Genomic DNA, 23,897 nt, shown 5'->3' with positions numbered 1-23,897 from the left:
TTGGATTAGCAGTGTGAAATGCCGCTCAAAATCATTTCACCTCCACTGCCTATGTGCTTGAACTTCCTGATTAGCAGCACAGTGGTGGCAGCAGCAGCAGCAGCAGCACTGTCAGCAGCAGGAAGGGAGGGCGTGCAGAGGCTTGCTGCTGCTCTCGAGGAGTTGGCGCACATCGGCAGCGGAAGTGAAGAAGATGGAGGGAGTGAAGGCAGAGGAGGGAAAGTGGCAGTGCAAGAGGCAGCAGCAAAGGGCTGGGGCCCTTCCCCCTTCTCCTCCTCCCTTGGTGGGAGCAGCAGCTGCTGCTACTGCCATGACCATCTCCTCTGGCCTTGTGTGTGCAGGCCTCAGAAGGGGTGCACCTTGAGTCCCCATCCTGCAGACTTGGCACACCACTTCTGAATGGTTGTCAAACCCTGGGATAAGGAATGTCCATGCTCTGTTTGGCATGTATACTAGGCTCGTTCTCATGACCAGAAGCTGAATAGGAGAAATGTCCAGCCACGCTCCTAGCCAGTAGTGGTCTTGGGAGGGCTGTTCCCCCGCAGGCCTGCAGAGCCTCCAAATGCTGAACAGCCCACCTGCCCATGCTAGGTGACCGTGCCTGATAGCACAACTTTCACAAACGACGGCCCGGCAGAGAGAGCAGGCTGGCTGCCGTGCTGCCTAGCCCACCCAGTCTAGCCAGGCTCAGCATGAACGGTGGGACCTGGCCAGGTGGGTGAGAAGGCTGCCAAGACAGCAGAGGTAGTCATGGGTGTGACCAGGGTGGGGCAGGCAGGGCACATGCCCTGGGCGCCAGGTGAAGGGGGCACAAAAGTGCCTGTCATGCCCTGCCTGCCCCCTCCACCACACACACAAAAAATTCCTAAGTTTTTTTTCTTAAATATTTTATTTTTTCCCCAATTGTGGGGGTGCCACACCAGTGCCACTGATGCGTGAGTGGGCAGCAGCCTGAGCAGTGGGTGCAGCTCACCATCACCGCCTTCGGGTGCCCCACGCTCCTCCGAGCACCCTGCACCCCGCACTGCTCACCACTGCCACCTCTGGGTGCCCTGCATGCTCTGTGCTGCTCTCACTGCTGCCTCTGTGTGGGCGCCACCGAGGAGATGGCTACGGGGGTGCCTGCGTGCCCTTCTACCCCCTACCCCCCACCCGGCAGCAGCAACAGCAGAACGACTCCGGGGCCTGCTGTTTGGCCCAGTGTTGCTTCGTTCCAAACTGCGAGGTGGCGCACCTGCGCAGTTAATAGGCTTAACTGTGCAGGCGCACCTTGCAGTTGGGAAGCAATGCCGGGCCAGACAGGCAGGCCCCAGCGTCGATCTGATATCTGCTGCCGCCGCGCCACTACCATGAGGGGGGTAAAGGGTAGAAGGACACACAGGCACCCTCCCACGCCCATCCCCTTGGCCATGCGGCGGGCGGTGGCAAGAAAAATAACTGAGGTAGTAGGGAGGAGGAGGAGGAGGGAGGAGGAGGCAGCAGCAGCAGAGGAGGAGAACATTGGTCCCATGAGGGAGCCAGCTTGTTTGCAAAGTAAGTAGCTGGGATGGGGGGGGCCTGTGGAGAGGGAGAGTTAGGAATGGCAGGCAGCACACTGGCTCTTGACAACTTTTGTTTTGGGAAGGGGGTGGGGGGTCCCTTTCCCTCACAACCTTTCCCTTTGGAACTGGTGATGTTCTTGGGATTCAGAGTTTTTAGAAGGGGAGCGCAGCTGCCTTTTTTTCATATGTGGGGTGTGGAGCTCGGGACAAATGCAAGTCACTACAATTTGCAAAGCTGCCTATTAAACCACCAACTATTTAAACCAGCTTACTCCTCCCTCTGTATTGAGCCCCTCTGTCTTGAACGTGTGCATGTGTGTAATGGAAAGAGGGACAGACCTTGTGTTTGTTCTACTAACTTGAAAAATAAACATGCTTTCACCACCGGCATGGTGGTGGATGGGGTCGGTGTGGGCGAGGCAGGAAAAGAGGCTTGCCTTCCCGGTCTTGCAGCAGCCGCTTGGCTCGTTCCACTGCCTCTCCCCCACCCCCACCTATCCCAATGATCCCATCCATCCCCCTTCCCCTTGCCTTTCTTCGCAATAGGGGCGGAGGAGGAGGGAAGTGGTGCGTGCGTGCAGTTGGCTGGGCAGAGCGGAGGGAAGCGGTTGAGGTGTGCCTCTTCGCCCACCCCATCCATCCCCTTTCTTCTGTTTCTGTTTGAGAAATGCAGTTTATAGCAGTCTTAGCTGGATGAGTCTTCTGCAAAATTATCTAATCTTCCTGCTCTTTGAAACTTAATGATATTAGTCTGTGAACTCTTTGAGGACACACTTTCCCCTATGCTTTATTTTTACTCTTTTTTATTTTTTACCCTCTTTGCATGTGAGCAAAAGCTTGTGATTCCTCTATCCACTGCAAGCTTATAGCAGATGTTAGCAGATGGTCATTACAGCAGGGTAATCATAATTCCTTCAGAACTGCATCTTGATAAGAATGAAACATTTCCACGGTGTTCTCTGAGAGTTTGATTTTCCTAACTAATATTGTTGCTGACTTAATCTTTGTGATGATTACAAGTTTTATAGCTCTGTATTTCTACTACTCTGAAGTGTACACTCCATACAGGGATATATGATGCAAGTATGAGAAGCTGATGCATTGTCTGTTTCTGTAACTAAGAATTATTATTATTATTATTATTATTATCATTATCATTATCATTATCATTATCATTATCATTATCATTATCATTATCATCATCATCATCACAGTAAGACAGGTGTTATTAACTGGTTTGTTTTATCCAGACATCGAGTCCTTCCCAAGGACCTGAGTTGGCTGAATTCTATTATCAATATTGTTGTTATTATTATAGATATCATTGCAGAATATAGGCTGTTCCCAGTAAAGTTGCTTTTTGTAATTAGCCGATGGTGATTTCTGTGGCTATTATTATTATTATTACTACTACTGCTGCTGCTATTATTTATTACATTTATATTCCACTCTTCCTCCAGGAAGCCCAGAGCGGTGTACTACATACTTAAGTTTCCTCTCACAACAACCCTGTGAAGTAGGTTAGGCTGAGAGAGAAGTGAGTGGCCCAGAGTCACCCAGCACGTCTCATGGCTGAATGGGGATTTGAACTCGGGTCTCCCTGGTCCTAGTCCAACACTCTAACCACTACACCATGCTGGATCTTCAATTCAGTTCAATTGGCATGAGTTGCACAAACAAGATGCAGGTGTCTGGTTGCAGGACTATATGATAAGATTCTTAGGATACATCTTATATAGGATAGATTCCTAGGATATAGTTTATAAAAGATGGAGAAGGGCATATATGTTGGTGATACAGATCATGCTCTTTTGCCCACCGTCACCTTTAGTCAAACAGCATTTGCAGCTTTTTAAAATGATACAAAGAAAAGTGGGATGCTTGCTCATAGTGGGATTAATGTAATATAAAAGCTAGAGTCCAATATATATATATACCATGTTAGACTTCAAACCAAAGGCTGTTCTCCATTTTCCATTTGAATGTGTCACTTTCCTGTCATGCTCCTGAATCAAGAATGAAATAACAAATGCTCTTGATGGGCAGGCAAACTATTATTTGTTATTTGAAGGTTGTTTTCTAAAATAATATAAAGGAAAAAATATGGAAGCAGCCCAAAGTCTCTGTTAATTCATTCATTCTCTCTCTCTCTCTCTCTCTCTCTCTCTCTCTCTCTCTCTCTCTCTCTCTCTCTCTCTCTCTGCATCTGTTAACCTGTAACCTGAAAGATGCATGTCAGATGTTTGGATAGGGGTGGGGGGAGGGGGCACAATTTCACTACTTGCCCTATGCGCCACTTTCCCTAGTTACGCCCCTGGAGGTAGTACAAGATCACATCTGCAAGTTGTGATCTGGGCAGGATGGGGTGGGGTGTGCTTTTCCTTCATCCTCAATACAGTGCAGGGTACATGATGTGGGTTGCCCACTGCCATCCCACTCAGGTCACTTCCTCCCCTCCTACCTTGATTTTTGGCAACATATGAGTTTCTCAGGAATGTGCACAGGGCTTGGAGCCTTTTCTGTAAGAATGAGGCTTTTGAGACAGAGAGTGAGCAATCTTTGCCTACAGCAAAGCTGCTCACAAGATCCCAGAGTTTGCTGCTAAAGCTGCGGGGCAAAGCAGGAACTCTGTTCATGAACAGAAACTACAGCAATGCCTGAGTTCTGCTGCCCAAGCTGCCTGATCTGAAGCAATTGCACAGCTCCTGTCTCCGCAAGCGCCTCACTTCTTCAACTGAAGTGATTCTTCTCTCTCCAGCCTTGGATCCTGGGTAAATATGCTGCTCCTTTATAGGCCTTGGATTCCCCTCCATCTTTTCCCTGCTCCCTTCTCCCCCCCCCCTTCCTTTCCTATACTAACTCCAAACCATGCCAGCCCTCAGCCTCTCTCAAACCCACCCCCCTCTTTTCTGCCTGTATCTGAAATGTATTAGAATCTAGGAAGATTTAATTACCCACACATAAGTTAGTTAGGTACACGGTGAATATTGGTACTGGTTAGGATGTTCTGTTTTGATAGAGTGCTCTGCTTTCTGCTTGCTAGATTATGTTGTTATTCTTTTATACTCAATAAAGCCCATTGAATCTTTGAGTGGTTGGATCTCTTTTCTTCCTTGTTTCCAGATCAAACGTGGTCACCAATATAAAAGAACTTGGCCCAGACCTATTTTATATACTAGCTAATGAGCATATTTAGTATATAGATCAGGCCTGGTCTGTAACAATTTGTGCACATGCCTAGTTTTAAACTTGAATTTTTATTTTGCTGGGAAAGGAAAAACAGGGATAGTCTATCCATCATGGGAAAGCCTTAAGGCTCTAGGCTCTTGTCTTCATTTCCCCGTCTTCTAGTGCCTCACTTACACCCTCCCCACGACATTTCTCCCTGCTAGGATCTGAGAGAGCATTTTGCCTAGAAAGATCCCAGTCAATCTGTAGTGGGTGAAGGATTGAAATGGGGAGTCTGCAAGAGGAGACATCCCAAGGTGTGTGGGGTGGGGTGGAACCAGAACACCAAGTAGGTCCTTCCTTCCTTCCTTCCTTTTTCTATACTGCCCTTCCAAAAATGGCTACTTTGAAACTCCAAAACTAAACCACAAATTACAGAAAGATGCAGTTTTCACAGCAGGGGCAGAGCCACCGTTGGGGAGACAGGTTCAAAGAAACTGGATCGCTGCCAATCAGGGGCCACAAGTGTGGCCCCAGACACGCTCCCCACATCTGACATCAGCTGCAGGAGGTGCTGGTTTAGCTCCCGAGTGGGGCCTTTAAGGCAGGGAAGAGCCGCTCCTGTCTGCGCCGCAAACACAGCGCCGGCCTGGCTCTAACCCCCAAATGGAGCCATGCGGCTCTGTTCAGGCGTTGGATGGCCAACGCTGCACTTGCAGCCTGGCCAGAAGCGGCTCTCCTCTGCCTTTAAGGCAGCAAAGAACCTCTCCTGGCCGCGCAGCAAACACAGAGCCGCCTGGCCCTAACTCCCAAACGGAGCCGCGCAGCTCCATTCAGGAACCAGACCATGACCCCTGCGTCTGACGTGGGGACATTGCTGGACCCCATGTCTGACATCAGACAGGGGAGGCATGGTGAGCAGGGCCACAACCATGGCCGGACACAGGCCGCTGGCAGACTGGCTTTGCCATTGTTTCACAGGTAGTTTCCAGACCTCACCCAGACTCCCACCCAAAATCCCAAACACCAGGAAAGTTTGTTACCTTCCCAGTAAATTTGGGAAAACTCTCTCATTGGAAAGCATGGGAAATGAAATCTCATAGAGACAGGAAAAGACTAGAGTCACATAGAGAGATAAAAAGGTTGATATTTGGATGAATATTTGCAAACTGCTCAAGCCCTTTTACTAATATATATACCTTGGGTGCACCTTGAGATCTCCAAACATGCCCATTTAATTTGTGTACTTCAAGCTAGCAGGCAGGTAAGCATGTCTCTGGAGAAGACAAAGGAGCAAGAGCTCTCAGTTCTGCCATGGAAAAGAATTGCATCTCAACAGCTGATCATTGTGCATTCCTGTTTTATAGCTGCTTCCCTAGACTAGAAGTGTGAGCACTGTAAGATATTCCCCTCAGGAGATGAAGCCACTCTGGGAAGAGCAGAAGGTTTCAAGTTCCCTCCCTGGCTTCTCCAAGATAGGACAAGATTTTTTTTAATAGGAAAAGATTTTTTTTAATTGAACCAACAAACTACCAAAGCATACAGTACGTTGCCAAAGCACAATTATATACAAAGTGGTTGTTTGTACATGATATATCTACAAAGATTTACACACAAGGATTTGGAAACCCACAAGGTTATGAAGTATATGCAGGTAGTACTGTAACTCGGGGGTGGGGGATTTCAAGGCACATCAGGTAATCGGGGGGGTTACGTCCGACATCCATTTCCACAATTTGTCCCATTGCTGTTTAGAAGAGATACTCTTGTCTTTTTGCACATAACCATACAAACTTTTCCAGAAGAGATTTACTGTCTCATCTGCGTGAACCTCTTGGTCGCGTCTTCCCTCCCTATTCCTATGCAGGAGCATTGCATAAATGACATACAAGTTTACTAACCTGATTACGAGAAGGGGAATGTTCCAATTCCCTAGTACGAGGGCACCCATTCCATCCCGTTTCCTTGAAGGTTTCTTTCTGGGACCTCGAAAGGAGGTTCTATCGCTCAGACCTGAGGTTAGTTCTTCCCAAGTCTGTTTTTCCAAATCAGGCCACTCTAACAACTTGCTTACTCCCTGCCACACTCTTTTGGCTACCACACACTCTTTTAAGAAATGTGAGTGGGTTTCTCTGAATGTTTTACCTAGCTCACTAGCTTTCTGTTTGCAGGTGATTTTAAGGCACTCTTGCTGGTCCTCTGGGAGCCATGGCTTAGCTGCATTAAGTGGTAGTACTTGATGGTATAAACGCCACCTTTTTCCCATAAATGGAAAGGGACTTTTTTCTCCTTAAAGATTGCGATAGGGTGATCGGGTTGCAACAAGTACTGTGAAGTGCGGTGTTTGTAGCGTTTATGTTCTAAATCAGGTTTTAAGAAACCCACTTCTAGAATCTCTCCATAAATTGTTTTCCTTAGCTGCTTAACTGAGGAGGATCCTTTAAATAGATCCGGTTCAACCTTCCATTTTTAAAGTGTGAATAACAAATCTCTCAAGTAGGTGTTCTCTTTTTAATACTTGTGTGATATTACCATTGAAAGATCCTTTCCCCCACCATGCTATGCCCCATGCTGCCTTGCGCCAACGCAGAGTGAAAAGCGAGACCCAGGTTTTTTGCAGGAGGTTGGACATATTATGGACATTCACGAAAATCCAGTTTCCAAAATTGTAGGACATAAATTCAGTTACAAAATAGGGTTGCAGGGCTGAGAGAGATTCCTGCCTGCAACCTTGGAGAAGCTGCTGCCAGTCTGTGAAGACAATACTGAGCTAGATAGACCAATGGTCTGACTCAGTATATGGCAGATTCCTATGTTCCTATGTTCCCTCATAAATGCCAAGTAGTCTTATGTTTGTTCAACTAAGACTTTATTACAGGAACGACTCCATTTTCTCCTTCTCTTTCTCCTCCCTTTAATTTTCTGAGTCCATCCCCCACACTCTCTACAGGATCCCCACTGGGACAAAGTTCTAAACAAAACATAAAGGACTAGTTGTCCCTTGCCTATCGCAGTTTTCCCAATTGTGGATTTGAGTATTTGCAAATGGGAAATTGTGATCACCCTCGCCAACCATGACCTGAGTATCCACCGTATGGTGATTTTTAAAAAATGGGGTTTGGGATCATTTCAGGGGTCGGGGACATTTTGGGGCATCAGGGGGTGATTCTTTCAATTAGGGATGAGCCCGGACTGGTCCGGAGGCCATTCTGAAGGCCTCCGGACATAAGGGCGGTCCGGCACTGGTGTGCGAGGCTCTTTAAGGGCAGGGGAGGGTGTACTTAACACACACCCCGCCACATTTCCCCCGGCGGCGTGTTTGTTTGGTTAAGCTTTTGGGGCGGCAGGATACCTCCCTGCCGCCCCTTCCCCCAGTCATCGGCAAAAGGTTTCAAAAAGCCTTTTGCGCGTGCGCACGTCACGTCTCCGTGTCATGTGTGCACGTGCGTCGCAGAGACGCGACGTGCACACGCGCAAAAGGCTTTTTGAAGCCTTTTGCTGATGACTTGGGGAAGGGGTGGCAGGGAGGTATCCTGCCACCCCAAAAGCTTTACCAAACAAACGTGCCGGCAGGGGAAACGTGGCGGGGGGGTAAGTACACCCTCCCCTTCCCTTAAAGAGCCCCGCACACCAGTGCCAGACCGCAGTTCCGTGCACATCCTTACTTTCAATATTTTACCTTGTTTTCGGTTGCTTCATGACCATGATTCCCCTAACCCCATTTGCCATTTAAACCAATGGCTCATCTACCATGAATTCGCCAACCGTGAGGGTTTCCAAAAACAGAACCCTCATGGTTGGTGAGGGACCACTGTACTAAATAGAATACAACAATTACTCAATAATTTTATGTACTTATATGTATGGGAAGGTGCTGTCAAGTCAAGCCAAGTTTTATTTATGGTCCTAGACCAAACAATCCATACATGCAAAAAGCGAAACAAATTTATAAGAAACACTATAGATTCTCATTATACATCTTAAAAGCAATATAGCAAAATTTAGCTACAGAGTTAAAAATTGAAACATCCTCATCAGAGAGTAGAAATTTAACAAGTTGTTCAGCAGATTGATCCGTCTGTTTACAGTCCAAAGGTAAAATTAAGTGCCCCCTCAATTGCCTATGTATTTTACAGGATAATGGAATATGCTCAATAGATTCTATTTCCCCACTGCCACATCTACAGTGTACAGTAGTGTTCTTCCAGGGGAATACCACTGTATCTCCCGGCTAATAGTGCAGAAGGAAAAGAATTTGTTCTGGCTCTTGTAAATGCCCAACAAAATTTGCTGAGTATAATATGGGACAAATAATTCGCTGGTAAAAGATCCCGTCTAGTTCTTACTCCTTTATAGAATTCTGTTAAAGAAGTCCAATTATTTTGTAATTCAATATCTGTCAAACGCTGTTTCACTATTCTTTTAGCATCAAACGCTGTTTCACTATTCTTTTAGCATTTACCAAGTCTAACTCCAGCAGCTGTTCAGGGTCTATTCCTAGGGTAGCAAGCTTTTTGCTAACTACAGTGCACCATTGAGGTTGTGGATTTATTGATAGAAACTGAGGAATTGGTCCACCGAACATAAGTGGACTCTCAACCAAAAATACATAAGAAGAAGCCAGGCGCGAGATCCGATCTTTATAAGGCCGGCTTCCATATACAAAATTACATTTGAGGTACATCTTGTAGTACCAAAAATAACTCTCAAAAAACCTGATTGAATTCTTTCTAGCATATCAACATTTGCATAAGGTCCCAGTTGGATCCCATATAAAAGCTGACGGATAACCTTTGCTGAATATAGTTTTAAAGCCACAGGAATAAAACCTGCTCCCTGCGTTCTAAAAAATCTGTTAATTGCCATCACACAATGTTTTGCTGAATCAGCTACCATTCCCATATGTGCCGCTTTCCCGGCATTTTGTTGAAAAACCACCCCAAGATATTTTATTTGATTGACCTGTTTTAATTTATGACCACCCAAGGTCCATATAAATGTCCTTGCTTTATTTTTAAAGCACATAATTTTAGATTTGTTATAGCTAATCTTTAAATGTTCCTCTTGGTGCTGTATTTGAAGCAGGAAATACAACAAAGGAAGCCTGAGACAGGAAGCAGGAGGGGCGGGGGGTGCATCTGTGAAAGGAAGGTACAGTAGGATCCTAAACATGTGACTGAAAGAATTCATTCTACCCACATTGGTCTGTTAGTCTGAAGCTGCTTTCCAAAAAGGTATTTTAAAACCCCCACAGATATACTAATCACACATTTAAAAGTATAAACTGAACTGGCCCAATGTCAGGTAAATATCAGGTCAGCGTTTTGCCACCCCAACATTGTCAAAAATGCCTAGGTTCACACAACTGGAAATCAGGAGCATGCACACTGTGCTAAACTGGCATTTAACATTCATTGGAGATCTTTTTGATTGTGTGAATCCACACTTTATATACCAGACCAAAGCAGTCAGGAAGCACCTGGAGCTCCCCTCAAGATCCCCTTTCTGGTCCAGTTTTCTTCAATGAATACTGATTCCTGGCCAAGCAGCCAATGGGCTGCTGTTCTGCTATAGTGAAGACCCCAGCATATAGATAGTAGCACAAGGATAAACATTTTGGTTTGTTTACTGCAGGTTGACCACATGCCCTCCAAGCATCTGACAATAACATAATGAAACACAATAAACCATCCTAAAACAATTTGTAAAAGCAAAGTTGAAAATACAAATACAAAGTGATACCAAAGAAACATACAAATGTCATATTCAATGAAGAATCAGAAGTTTGGCAGAACAAACACCTCTTAACAGAGTTACTATAAATCACAGTGGAACAGGAGCCCTCTTTTCCAAGGTAATTGAGGCAGTCTTCCCAAATCCTGGCTTGAAGCCTGGTTAAAACTGAACCAGAGGATTCCACTGAGAGCTTCACCACTGTGCAGCTGACAGTTGCTGTGAAGTCATGACATTGTCATACTCCATTTGTTACATACAAAGTACATCATCATAGTGAAAGCAGTCATAAATTTCTATGAAGAACAGAAGCATGATCAAACAGGGTTGAAAAGAGAATTGGAGTGGCCAAGGTAGTATATATTTTCCTATCTTGTAGCTGCTCATATCAATTCACTGGAGAAAAAATACTAAGATCTTCATTAGTCTGATAATTTGGAGTGTATCTTTATATTTAATTCTTGTAGACATGCTGTGGCGGAGATCACATGCATGGCGGAACTCTCGTGAGAGTTCCAGACACACCGGAAGCCAGGAGTTTGGGCGGGCGGGGGGAAACAGCGAGGCCAGACCTTGCTGGGCTTGGAGCAGAGGAGGTGTTAGGAGGCAGACGGCTGATGGGTGAAGCCCTACTGGCCTGAGGAGGTGGGCGGCCAGCGGGTGAAGCCCCGCCAGCCTGGGGAGATGGATGGCGGGAGGAGATGATGGTAGGCTGGCTGGCAGGTGGGCGGGTGGGAAGGGACTGGTGGAGAAGCAGCAGCGGACGGGGAAGAGAAGCCTGGCTGCCGAGGGCAAACAAATGGGGTGGGTGGGGTGGGAAAGAACTGGAGGTGGGTGGGAACAAACTGGAGGTGGGTGGGAACGAACTGGGGCAGGAGGAGAATGAAATGGGGCTGAATGGGGGGGAGAGTCAGGGAGAAGTCAGGGAGAACTAGGGGTGCAGATGCTATTGCTCTGTGCCTGGACAACTAGTTTGATTTATTCCTCTTAAGAACATACAGTCATTAGCCATTTTATTAAGCAGATCACTGCACAAATACCTTGTCTGATGGAAGTGGATGTGGCAGGGAAGGAAAGAGGAGAACCGTGAAAAAGAGAGACCATCTTATTCTCATCACTCACTCAATTCTCAAGTCTTCTCTCCAGAAGTAAGGCTAGTGTGCTCACATCTCACTCTTCTTTCCATGTGTGTCAAGCTTGCGAACTCTGGCAAGGGAAGCTCAATATCTCGTAGGCACAGCCCCTATGATCCACAGATCCATGGACATCCAGTCCCATCAATCAGATAGTAGTGGGCCCTTAGATCATCCAGCTGGCTACTCCTTAAAGGGGGAACTCCTGGTCTTAGAGGGCCATCAAGGCACAAGAGTGCTGACCGGGGCCCCTTCTCCACCGGGGCTACCTTGGGAGGGAAAATTAAAGAGGTAATGGGAAGACTGCTAGCAACTCCTTCTCTCCACACCTCTTTCAAAGTCTGCAAGTGCCAGATTGAATACTCCCAGCTTCCAACCCAACCCCTGAAGTCTTTGAAAGGTGAGTAGGAGAGAAGAAGGAGCCCCAATTTGATGTATGCAGGTTTGGAAACGGGTGTAGAGTGCAGAAAAGAGGCTGCGGACAGCTCCTCCTTGCCCCACACATTTTTCAAAGCCTGCAAGGTCTTGGACTATATAGGATTCCATCTTCCCACCCCAGCGTGTAGGCCCAGTGCCAATGGCCATTAGCTGACTTGCACTGTCTTTGATGCCACCTATGCCCCTTAATTACTGTTTAGAAGACTCACTGGCATGGGGCGATTTCCATATACACTGGTCTTGCCTATAGGCTAGATGTAAAACAAATCCAGAGCCTCTCAGACAGGTGTGACTTTTGAAACATCAGACATGGAGCTGCTCTCCAATGAAATGTCTTCACTAAAGATAGCTTTAGTAGAGAAGACTTTCAAATATATTAACTTCTATATTCCTTCCGGTTGCATGAGCATGTTGCTTTTATTTCTGCACTTGTCACAGAGGAGGACAGGGGCAATGTGCAGAGAGCTAACTCTTCAAAAAGGCAAACTGGTGTGAAATAGTTGACATGCAACTGTGGGGGAAGTTAGGTGTGGGAAGCCAAGATATTGGGTTCCTAGAAGGAACACGGTCTTCTGCCTTATTCTGTTAGTAATAAACCTATCTTGGTCACACAATTTGAAGAGTTTGAAGAATACAATGGGACATATATTTTACATATCTAGTGGAAAGAATGGCAAACCATTTGAAGTCTAACAGAAGGAAACAGGCATAACTTCTTTTATGTGAAATCATCAAGGAATTCACAATGTGATGAACAAGCTAAATGCTACTTCTACACATCCTAGGGTACCTTGAAATATTAATGTAAAAATGTATTCTAATAGCACATAAGGCCAATTATTACATTTAGGTAGAACAAAATAAAACATCTTTTCTCCCAATATCTCATTCATTAAAAAAATCAGGGGTGTCAGAATACCAAATTAACTACCTGCTAACACAGTTTTCCAGTTCCGTTGCCAATTATGGCAGACTGCATTTTGACACCCAGAATAGGTACAGATGGCATTATGTGCTTGCTAGAAACAGAACCAATGCAATCTGCTACATATGGACCAAAGACAATTCTTCCTATTTCCATTCAATGCTGGATACATTTGGTTTAAAATACTCCCCTGAAGAAGGAAAGTACAGCCAAAGCATGCTGCTGCTGTATTTGTTTTCTGTTCATCTCTTGTCTTTGCAAAAATTCAATGCACAACAGCAATTTCTCAATGGAAAAAAAAAGATACTGGGCGCTTTCCAGCTTAGCCAATGAACAGCAGCAAAATGCCTCCGTTCAGGCAAGTTGCATTCAAAAAATAAACAGCAGGGGGAGCAGTCTTGTGGAAACAACCCACCAAACCAGCAATTTCCTTACACCTAGTTTCCTTACGCCTTCCTACAATGTCCTAGCTCTATATAGCAGTGATTAAATTCGAAACAACACATTACCGGCACTCTGCTGCCCATGTAGGGACTGCAATGTCACAAAACAGGAAGTGTGGAAGTTCACTTCTGAGATATGACATGACCTTGCTGCAGGGTCTAATTAGGGATGTGCATGGACCAGTCCGGAGGCCATTATAGAGGCCTCGGAACCGGTTCGAACTTGGGCCGGGCCGGCGCCAGAGGGAGGGTCTCCCTTTAAGGGTGAGGGGGTGTTGCACTTACCTCACCCACCACTTTTTCTCCGCTGGCGCTCCATTTTTGTGAAAGGTTTTTGGGGCGGCAGCGTTCCTCCCTGCTGCCCCTGCCGCTGTTATTGTCCAGAAATACCTGAAGTAATAATTGCACGTGCACCTGCCACCATGCACACCCACACACCCACCGTGCACATCACATACTGCGTGCGCAAGCTGTTGCATGATGTGCGCACACAATGCGCAATGTGTGCAGTGGGCGTGTGCGGTGACAGACACATGTGCAATCGTTACTTCTGGTATTTCCGGACAATAACAAGGGCAGGGGCAGCAGGGAGGAACGCTGCCGCCCCAAAAACCTTTCGCAAAAACGGAGCGTCGGCAGGGGGAAAGCGGCGGGAGGGGTAAGTGTAAACCCCCTCACCCTTAAAGGGAGACCCCCGCCGGCGCCGGATCGTGCTTCCGCGGTTCCATGCACATCCCTAGGTCTAATCTAGAAAGTGCCCAAGTGTCATTTAAACAGGCGCATCAGGAAAACATAATCTTCCAATGGATAACTGGATGGGGATATGTACTAGAACAGGGCTGTACAACTTCAGGTCTGCAACTGTTGATGGACTACAACTTCCATCATCCCCAGTTGCAGTGGCCAATAGTCAGGGATGATGGGAGTTGCAGTCCAGCATCTGCAGAAGGGCCGAAGCTCTGTACTGGATCATACTGTAAGAACATTTAAAGGCCACACCAGATTTTGAGGCTCCCACCATGCCTTTGTCCCCTAAGCAAAGGCTGAGATGCCGTCATAATGCAGAACAAAGCAGCCACTTGAGTAAATGTCACCATTTCAAGTTGGCCTTTCCCAGCTAAAGCATATTGGTGCATATTGTTGTGAGACAAATGTCCTTGCTTGACAGGTGAACCTTTTGAAGTGTTCCTACTTCTGTTCTTCTCAACAGAAATAACAAACAAATAAGATGGACCCCTGTCCCCAAAGGACTCACTCGAAAAAGAAACATCAGATAGACACCAGCAACAGCCACTGGAGGTCCTGTGCTGGGGATGAATAGGGCCAGTTACTCTCCCCCTACTAAATAAAGAGAATCACCATGTTAAGAGGTGCCTCTTTGCCCAGTTAGCAGGGGTTATAATGACAAATTGTTTTTGACTTTGGCAGGTTGTGATGAATTGCTGACCACGTTGATAGTGTCGCAATGGAAGAGGCAAGTGCCTGGTCTTCACACACTATCCATGCATCCAAGAACACTGGCACAGAATCAGAGATTCAATACTACTTTGAAAGAATAGTGCCAATAGTCTCTCTTCCAATCTGCATAATGGGATTGATTGGGAATGGAATGGTCTTGTGGCTTCTCTACAGCAGGATCCAGAGAACAAAATTCACTGTGTATTTCCTAAATTTGGCAGCTGCTGATCTTATTATACTTTTCTTCTATGTTACCGTTTTTATTTTATTTTTCAGACCAGTTCCTATCGGTCTTAGCCTTTTGCTTAAAATGGAGACTATGCATGCATTTGGATTCAACACCAGCTTGTATCTGCTAACAGCTATTAGTGCTGAAAGGTATCTCGCTATCTTTTGTCCAGTCTGGTACGAACGTCACCGGCCATTGCATTTCACAGTCTTTTTATGTATTGTTTTGTGGATCTTGTCTGCTGTAGTGACACTGGTGGTATATCTTGCCTGCCACCTGCACTTTAATTTATCACACAGTGAAGTCATGTTCAGTTGTGAGCCTGCAAGAATATTCCAACTGGTCGTAAATTTACTGATTTTTGGTCCTATCCTGATATTGACGTCTTTGGCCCTTTTTTCCAGAATACGGAAAACATCTCCTTCAGCCAAGATTGACATCACCATTGTGGTCTCAGTCCTGCTGTTTCTTGTACTGTCTGCTTCATCAAGAGTTACTGAGATCTTAGCCTATTGGGTTCCAAGTTTGCATGTCCCAATGCTGTTTATAGCTTTTCATATGCTTGATTGCATCCACAGCAGTGGCAATCCTTTTCTATACCTCTATATTGGATATTCAAAGAAGTCGGTGGCTGCTGAACCCATCCCTATGTATCTCGAGAGAGCTTTCATGGAGGAAGCAAATACATACGAAGCACAGGAAGCAAATACATACGAAGCACAGGAAGAAAATACATATGACGCGGAGGAAGCAAATACATACGAAGCACAGGAAGCAAATACACACAAAGCACCAAAAGCAAATACATACAAAGCACATAAAGCAAATAAACACAAAGCACCAAAAGCAAATACATACAAAGCACATAAAGCAAATAAACAAAAAGCACCAAAAGCAAAAACATACGAAGCACAGGAAGCAAATCCATATGAAGCACAGGAAGCAAATCCATACGAAGCACAGGAAGCAAATCCATACGAAGCACAGGCATACGATGCACAGGAACCAGAAGAAGGTTGAAAGGAATCATTATTCATATGGGGAAACTGATTAGCATTCACAGCTTTAGAATAAATATTTAGTTACTTACTTGCTACTACTATTTATATACTTACTATGTATTATTTCTGTACTATATAAAACATTACTACTGTTGATTACTTCCATTAATCCACATCACTTTCTAGTAGGGATTCGGGTCTTTTATCCAATTCTGCTTTGCCATGTGGTCAAGAATCAAAATGTTGAGGGAAGGGAAACATGGGCGTAACTATGATTAAACAAGGGGAGACTGGGGGGCCACTGCCTCGGGGGGAAAAACTATCTAAAAAGTCCTATAAGTGGCTTGTTTCATGGCAGAAAATTACAAAAACTTCTGGAACAAACAATATTTTATTCATTCATTCATTCATTCATTCTTATAAATGCACTTATGTTCAAGTTGTTTTGCAATCCAGAAGGTCTGAGTGAGAACTGTGAAGCATGCGCTGTGCTTTTATTTTATTTTTCTTTAGAAATGCCAAGCTGGTTGGGCATGTCCAAAAACCTCACTCACACTATTTATACTATATGTCATCATTCAGTATGATTCTGTAATGATATGAAATGTTAAGGAGGCCCTGCACATGCTGATTTGCCCCCCAGCCAGTGGTGTATCTAGGGAAAATAGTGCCTAGGGCAAGCACTGAAATTGCGCCCCCTGTCCAAACATCTGACACCCATCTTTCAGATAACTTTACCATAATATCAGTTGGAATCTACCTACAGCGGTCCTATTCGGAAGATTCACAGGCACGTCGTGTATCTAGAGTGTGTCCATGTGAATCTGGCCATATTGAAACAACCGCTCATGTCCTGTTGTATTGCGATTATTATAGAGAAGTAAGATGTAAATTAATAGCCCCGCTTTTGAATAATTTCCCTGGTCATCAAGATGAATTTTATTTAAATTACTTGCTTACCAATCCAAATTCTGATGTTGTATATACGGTGGCTAAATTTTGCTATATAATATGTCAAATGCGGACTCACATGGTGTAATGAACTTTTATTGCTGTTTTTATCTTATTTTTTATCTGTTTTTATCTTATTGAACTGGTCTATGACTGAAATAAATAAATTGATTGATTGGTATCAGCTGAAAAATACAAGTCAAGCTCGTTAATCTTTTAATCTTTCAAAAACTATTTTAGCAGTGGACTTAGCCAGACCAAAAAATGCTGGGAAACTACAAATTTCAGTATGCTGGGGCTCATGAAATACCCAAATACTATGTGGAGGTGTACTTGGAAAAATAACAGAAGTGCCTGTCTAATTCTCTACTGTGCATTGTAGCATCACGATTACATAAGTTTTAAAAATAAATGGAGAATTTGACTTTCCCCAGATACTCTGAAAATAATTAAAGGATATGCAGAGTAAACTGTGTCACTGCTTGGAATATATTCTAGTATTTCAGAAAGACAGTTAAAATGAGAGAAAGAGAGCAAGAAACTCCCAGTGGGCCTTAATACTAAGGATTTCACACTGATTCAAAGACAAACTCACCATTAATAGCCATATTATTAAGACATCACATTTAACTCTCTCATCACAAGAAACAAAGTAAGAGCAAATGAATACAATCCTAGCTCATAAGCTTCAGCTCGTTATTCACAAGCCCTAATTCTCTGTACATAGTGCCGAACTGAATAGGTGTACAGTGATTTATATTATATTGAATTAAAAATAATACCTGTAGTCCCTTTGAGGGGCTTCCTAAAGGCTGGGGGGTCTGTAAAGGTTTCCCCTCCCTCTGCTAGCTTCTAGGTCCTTGCAGGGACCATTCATGTGTCATGGCCATTTTTTAATTTTTTTTTAAATGACTGCTAAAAACAAAATGGCCACTATGCATGCTCAAATGGTCTCTGCGAGGCCTGGCCTGGCCTAGGGCCTCACAGAGGCCATTTGAGCATGTGCAGTGGCCATTGTGTTTTCAGCAGCCATTTTTTAAAAAATATATATATTATGAAATGGCGCCCCCCTTCAAGTGGTGCCCGGGGCACGTGCCCTGCCTGCCCCACCCTAGATACGCCCCTGCCCCACACCCCACTAGGGATGACCCTGCTTCTGAGCACCTGCAGAGAGTGGTTTTTATCTCAGTAGAGTGAGAGACCACAACCAGCCCTACTTTCACATTGGGGAGCAGGGAGGGAGAATGACTTTTAGGACAGAGGGCGTAACTTCAGGAGCTCCTTGAGCCCTGGCATATCTCATCTATCTTAAAATTTTACCAAGAAGAGGCAGATTCCTCATCCCCCCCCCTTTTTTTTCCCCTGGGGAATGGTGCTAATTCTTGCTCTTTTCTCTATTTCTCCCCATCTCTCTTACTTGCTTCAGTGGGACTTACTGGTCTCCTATAGGAAGCAAAATATGCTGGGAGCACAAATTGGTTTGGTTTGGTTTACATCCCTGAGCATGTGCAATCCTATATGCACTTACCAGAGAAGGATCTCAGACAGTTTAATGCAATGGAGTTTATTTTGAAGTAGACATGTTTTCCTTGCTAGTAAGTCCTTTAGGTTTCAATGAAATGTACTTCCAGCTAAATGTGGTTAGATTTGCTGCCTGAGGCTGCAATTTTCCACACACTTACCTGGGACTTTTACACACAGCAGGCTTTACTGCAAGTTTACTGGAAGGCTTTACTGCAAAATTGAAGTTGGCCCAAAGAAGCAACGCAAAATAGTGGATTTTTTAAAAAAAACAAACCTCTGGACATAAATCAGGCTACACTCTAACAAGCAGTGAAAAACCTGAATTGCATATGAATTGCTCCCCAATCACTCTCAGAGACTTCAGGGTAAATCTGGCCAACATGTGAATGCAGCACCTCCATTCCAGAGGAAATGTGTGTTAAAGGGCTCTAAAAGCCCTGTGTAAAAAACCTCCTGGAATCAAACTTTACTGAATTTGTTCAGAATTCTGAGAAAACATACATAGGCTCACACTGCATGGTTGACAGTCTCCTTTGCTAATCTGTAGCGAGGGGCCAATTTTAATAATTAGTGTTTCTAGTGTGTTCTAGGCATTAAAAGTAGCACAAATATATAGTATTCAATGTATAGTATATCACTATATATTGTGGAAAACCAAAGAAACTCCATGTTTGCCCAGAATACCTCATTCTAACTTAAAGTAACCCCAGCCCAGCTCAAGGACATCACTGCCTCTCATGATCAACATCATTATCTCTCTCCACTAAATTGTATCTATGAAACTTGGTTCTCACAAGGTTCTTCTCACTGTTCTTCGCTGACAGTTAAGAAAACAGGATTTAACCAAATAAGGAGTAATCACCAGATGAACAATGAATCATTCGCATGCGTACTAGATACTTAGTCCACCATTTTATTGCCACGTATACTGTGTCTAGGGTGTCAGCATCATTCATATTGTTTGTATAAATGTAAGATGCACCTATAAGCAAACTGTAATTGGTTTGAGAGCATAAGCCCAGTGATTACCTATTGCTAAACTGAAGTAGCAATAAAAGCCTCTAAATGATTCCCACTGAGTCTGTTTGATTGACTAAGAGGCGGACCCAGGGACGAACCATGTTCACATCATAGGCATTAAAAGTAGCACAAATATATAGTATTCAATGCATATCACTATATATTGTGAAGTGTGCATGTGCGTATTCAGTGAAATGTATTTCCAGGCAGCATACTTATTTTGAAATATCAGACTTAAATCCTTGAGGGCCTGGGGTGTGCGGAGGCCCTGGACTTTGAGTGGGGGGCATTTTAAAATCTCGTCTCTGGTCCCAATGCAATCTTGCTATGCCCCTGAAGGGAAGGCAGGCAAGTGGGAAATGAAGGGGCGAGAAGACCTTCCAGACAGCAATAAAAAGCATCACATGAGAAGCTTTTGTGCAAGATCCAAGCATGAGTTTACTCACCCTCCACACACTGGAAACACTGACTTCTGGCTTCCTTCCTAGTGCAAATTTGCTGTGTTGAGACACAGAGTAGGGTCCTCTCGTGATTTTTTGCAGCACCACCTGCTAGATAGCTCTTGCTTTTTGGAAAGCTATTCTTGTGGTAGCAAGCATGAATTGTCCCCTTTGCTAAGCAGGGTTCGCCTGTAGGAGACTACATGTGTGGGCTCTGTAAGATATTCCCCTTAGGAGGTGGAGCCACTTTGGGAAGATCTCTGACATGCTTGTTCCAAGTTCCCTTGAGGGCAGAGAGATTCCTGCTTGTCATCTTGGAGAAGCTGCTGCCAGTCTGTGTATACAACACTGACTCGGTAGAAAGTGGTTTCCTATGTTCCTTGTTAAAGCAAGCGCTGGCCAGCAGGTGGCACTGCAAAAACCACTTGATTTTTTGCAGTGCCATCTTTTCTTCGTCCCTAAACCAGAAATCAAGGAGTAGGAGACTTGGAAAAGGGAAAGAGAGAGAGATCAGAAAATTGCAATGTTAGGGGTCACTTGGTGTGTTTGGTGGAAGAATGGGGGCAATGTCCCACCTGCCCTAACTGAGGAACCTCCCCTATCTCTATGGAATTGATTTGCTCATTAATTTTTAATCCTGTATTCTTAAATCTTTAGCATGACTGTGTGATATTACTCCTGTATTCTAATTACTTTGAAATTTGTTTAGTCTATTAAAAATGTCCTTTTGCGGTGATTCAATTTGCAATTAATTTTGCAATGTCCTTTTGCAATGGTTTTTGTGATGTCATATAGCCTTTGAAGAAATTTGTTCTAAACAGAAGAGAATAAGATTTGAGAGAAATTGGTCCTACTCCCAAAAGAAACCATGGCATCCTGATTTTGCTTGCGTAATGAGCAAAGTTGCACTAGTGCATACAGATTACATGTTTGTGCTAAAAAAAAGACTAGGGGTTTGTGCAATTGTAAAACTGTGCAGTTGCACATTTAAAACAAGTGAGAAGTGCCACCGTTGCACCTTGTTGCACAAGTGCAAGCATGCTAGCTATAGTGCAACACTAGGAGCACAAACTCCAGACTTCGTGCCTGGAGCTAGCAAAATAGCTTTGCACTAGCATGATGTCCTTCTGCAAATGCTTAGTCAAGATGTCAGCCCATGTTTCTTCTCAGTAGAATGGATAACAACAACAATTGATTTCCTAGATGCTATACATAGATTAGAAGACTACACAGGCTGTGCCAGCAGGCTTACAGCCTAAGGATCAAAATAAACATCCCTACAAGCGGCTATAGTGGTGTGTTCCACTTTGCAAGTGCCTCTTTTTCTCTAAAAACAGCCGCAGGGGAACAGCCCTGGTCAGGACTGCAGCTCACAGGGACAGGGAGGCTGGATCTCTCCCCGTGTGCTGTTTTCCCAACTGAAAATCACCCCTTCAAGTGGCAAATTGTCTCCTACATGGCTATTTGAGGAAGGCATTTGTGTACATGTCTAGTTTGACCCTAATTGACATGATGCAAGAGGGGTGGGTAGTTGAGAGGAAAACAAGCCAGTTCAGATTCCAAACCTTCAAGATACATATTGACCAGAAGGACTGGTCACTGAAGGAGACAGTTCTGAGAGAGGAAGAGCCGCAAAGCAGCGGGCCCCAGTTGAGCAAATGGAGCGGACCATGCCATCTCACCTCTCCTGCTACTGCAGCCAAAATGGTTGACCATAGTCCTAGGAGAGACAACACAGCCCCATATAGTGTCTGATTCATCATCTTCTCCAGGGCATTTTCCAGATTAGCCGCTCAACAGCGGCAAAATGCTTTCGTTCAGGCAAATCGCATTCAAAATGTAAATAGCAAAGCACCCAGCAGGGGGAGCATTTTCACGAAAACTAATAACCCGAAAAAACAGCAACCTTTTTATGCTGGACATATAACGTTTTATCAATGAACCGCTGTGATTAAATCCAAAACAAGGCATTGGAGATGTGAACGGCACCCTGCAGTCAATGTAGGGACTGTGGTGTCACAACGTGGGAAGTGTGGAAACGCACTTCAGAGATACACTGTGACCCCGTTGCGGGTCTAATCTGGAAAGCACCCTGAACCACTTTGCTGGTGTGGGCTGGACAGCTGCTACTGCAAAGCTGAGAGCTAGGGGAAGAATTGTGTTTGGAGAACCTGAAACCTTTACTCTAAGAAACTTGTTGCAGTGGGTGGAATGGACAAAAGCCCAGCACCAAATATAAAACCAAGTACAGGTATTTATATACATATAAATAATCACTGTAGTAGTAGTAGTATGGTAATCTAGTAGTAGTCTAGTAATAGTATAGTAAGAGTAGTACTAGGAAGTAAAGGGAGAAGAAAACGTGTGCCAAAAAGAAGTAGCAAAATGCAGGAAGGAAGCCAGAAGACACCCACATTCTCTAACATCTATATACTAATACACAGTATATGTGAAACAAACAGGAGGAACTTGAAATCCTAACACAAGAAGGCAATTCTGATAGGTATCTCTGAAATTTGGTGGGATGAGACTCATGATTAGAATATAGTACTTGTATCACTTGTTCAAAAGGAATAGATACCACAACAAGGGAGGGGGAGTTGCATTACATGTTAAGAATGTATACACCTCCACAGAAGTCCATGAACTTGAACATGGAAGCCCAGACAAATGTGTCCAGCTAAAAATAGAAAGAGAAATACAAGCATACCATTTTGTGAGTTTATTATAGACCACCTGGCCAAGGGAAAGATATGGATGTTGCTTAGACGGATTATTAAATTTTCAAAGAGGCAGACACTGGCAGTAGTAGTAAGGTTGCGGGGCAGGGCGGGGCGGGGGGGTGGACTTCAACTATCCTGACATCTGCGGGATGTCTGGGTGGGAGGTCCAATAAGTTCTTAACTTGTCTGGCTGACAACTTCGTCTTTCAGAAGGTGGAAGAAAGAACAAGGGGTCAACTACCCAGGTCCTTACCAACAGGGAGTAATTGCTTGATGAAGTGGAAGTAGGGGGAAACCTGGGGGGGATGTGAACATGCCATTCTAGAATCCAAGGTAATAGGAGGAGGGGAAACTTCAGGAAGTCAGATGTGTTCCCAGATTTCAGGAAAGCTGAGTTTAATGAGCTCAGAGAAAAAGTAGATTGAGGATATCATGGGTAGACATACCAGAGGGGGAAGAATAGTTTAAAAAAGAACGGGAGGTTCTGAAAAGTGGGATACTGAAGGCAGAATTGCAAACAATTCCCATGATAAAGAAAAATGGGAGACATTTCAAGATACCAGGGTGGATACACAAAGACCTCCTTGAACAGCTGAAAAGGGAATAGGACCAGGCCTGTAGCCAGTTGGTGGCATGGTGTGTACCTGCCACACACAAAAATTCTCTTTCCTCTCCAGCCTCATTGTTTTCATTAAACATTTTATAACCTGCCTCCCCTGACTTCTGCAAAAAAAAAACCAACCAACCCAATATATTTTATTTTATTTTATTTTATTTTGAGGCTGGTTACAGGCCTGAATATGACACATGCAGAAAATGGAAGGAGGGGCATAGAAGAGTACAAAACAGTGGGCCAAACCTGTGAGGAGATGAACCTCACAGAATGAACCGAGGCTTGAGAGGTATGCTAACACCAACCAAAATTGGTTTTACAGATGTGTCTACTATCAAGGGGAAGGTTCAGGAAGTGGTATGCCTGTTGCTTGGAGAAGATGGTGAAATGGTAACGTGTGACAGAAAGCAGAGCTGCTTAATGCCTATTTTGCATCTCTCACAAGCAGAGGCGTAGCAAGGTTGTAGTGGGCCCAGAGACAAGATTTTAAAATTGCCCCCTCCCCCCACTGAAGCTCAGCTCATGAAGTAAAGAAATCTTAAATGAGGCTGAGAAAG

The 23,897-nt window shown here is 44.5% G+C and overlaps 1 protein-coding gene across 6 annotated transcripts; it reads left to right on the top strand.

Annotated features, from left to right (window-relative positions):
* The first annotated feature begins 10,699 nt into the window (after positions 1-10,699).
* Positions 10,700-16,228, top strand: LOC128344473 (proto-oncogene Mas-like). 6 transcript variants are annotated; one of them, XM_053294658.1, is made up of 4 exons: positions 10,700-10,795; positions 11,467-11,590; positions 14,810-15,217; positions 15,473-16,228. In XM_053294658.1, the coding sequence occupies exons 3-4, from the start codon at positions 14,847-14,849 to the stop codon at positions 16,086-16,088; spliced, it is 987 nt and encodes a 328-aa protein (XP_053150633.1). In that variant the 5' UTR covers positions 10,700-10,795; positions 11,467-11,590; positions 14,810-14,846; the 3' UTR covers positions 16,089-16,228. The 6 variants fall into 6 exon arrangements, with proteins under 6 accessions (XP_053150633.1, XP_053150643.1, XP_053150605.1 ...); XM_053294668.1 differs by having other exon boundaries at positions 15,116-16,228; XM_053294630.1 differs by having other exon boundaries at positions 14,810-16,228.
* The last annotated feature ends 7,669 nt before the right edge of the window (positions 16,229-23,897 follow it).

Source organism: Hemicordylus capensis, chromosome 1 (genome assembly GCF_027244095.1).
Source record: "Hemicordylus capensis ecotype Gifberg chromosome 1, rHemCap1.1.pri, whole genome shotgun sequence".
NCBI classification, from domain to species: domain Eukaryota; kingdom Metazoa; phylum Chordata; class Lepidosauria; order Squamata; family Cordylidae; genus Hemicordylus; species Hemicordylus capensis.
The sequence above is the reverse complement of the archived record's forward strand: the minus strand, read 5'-3'. Positions and strand labels throughout refer to the sequence as shown.

Excerpts from the sequence above, each read along its gene's own strand:
- LOC128344473 (XM_053294630.1), top strand. The coding sequence starts at position 14,847 with ATGGAAGAGGCAAGTGCCTGGTCTTCACACACTATCCATGCATCCAAG.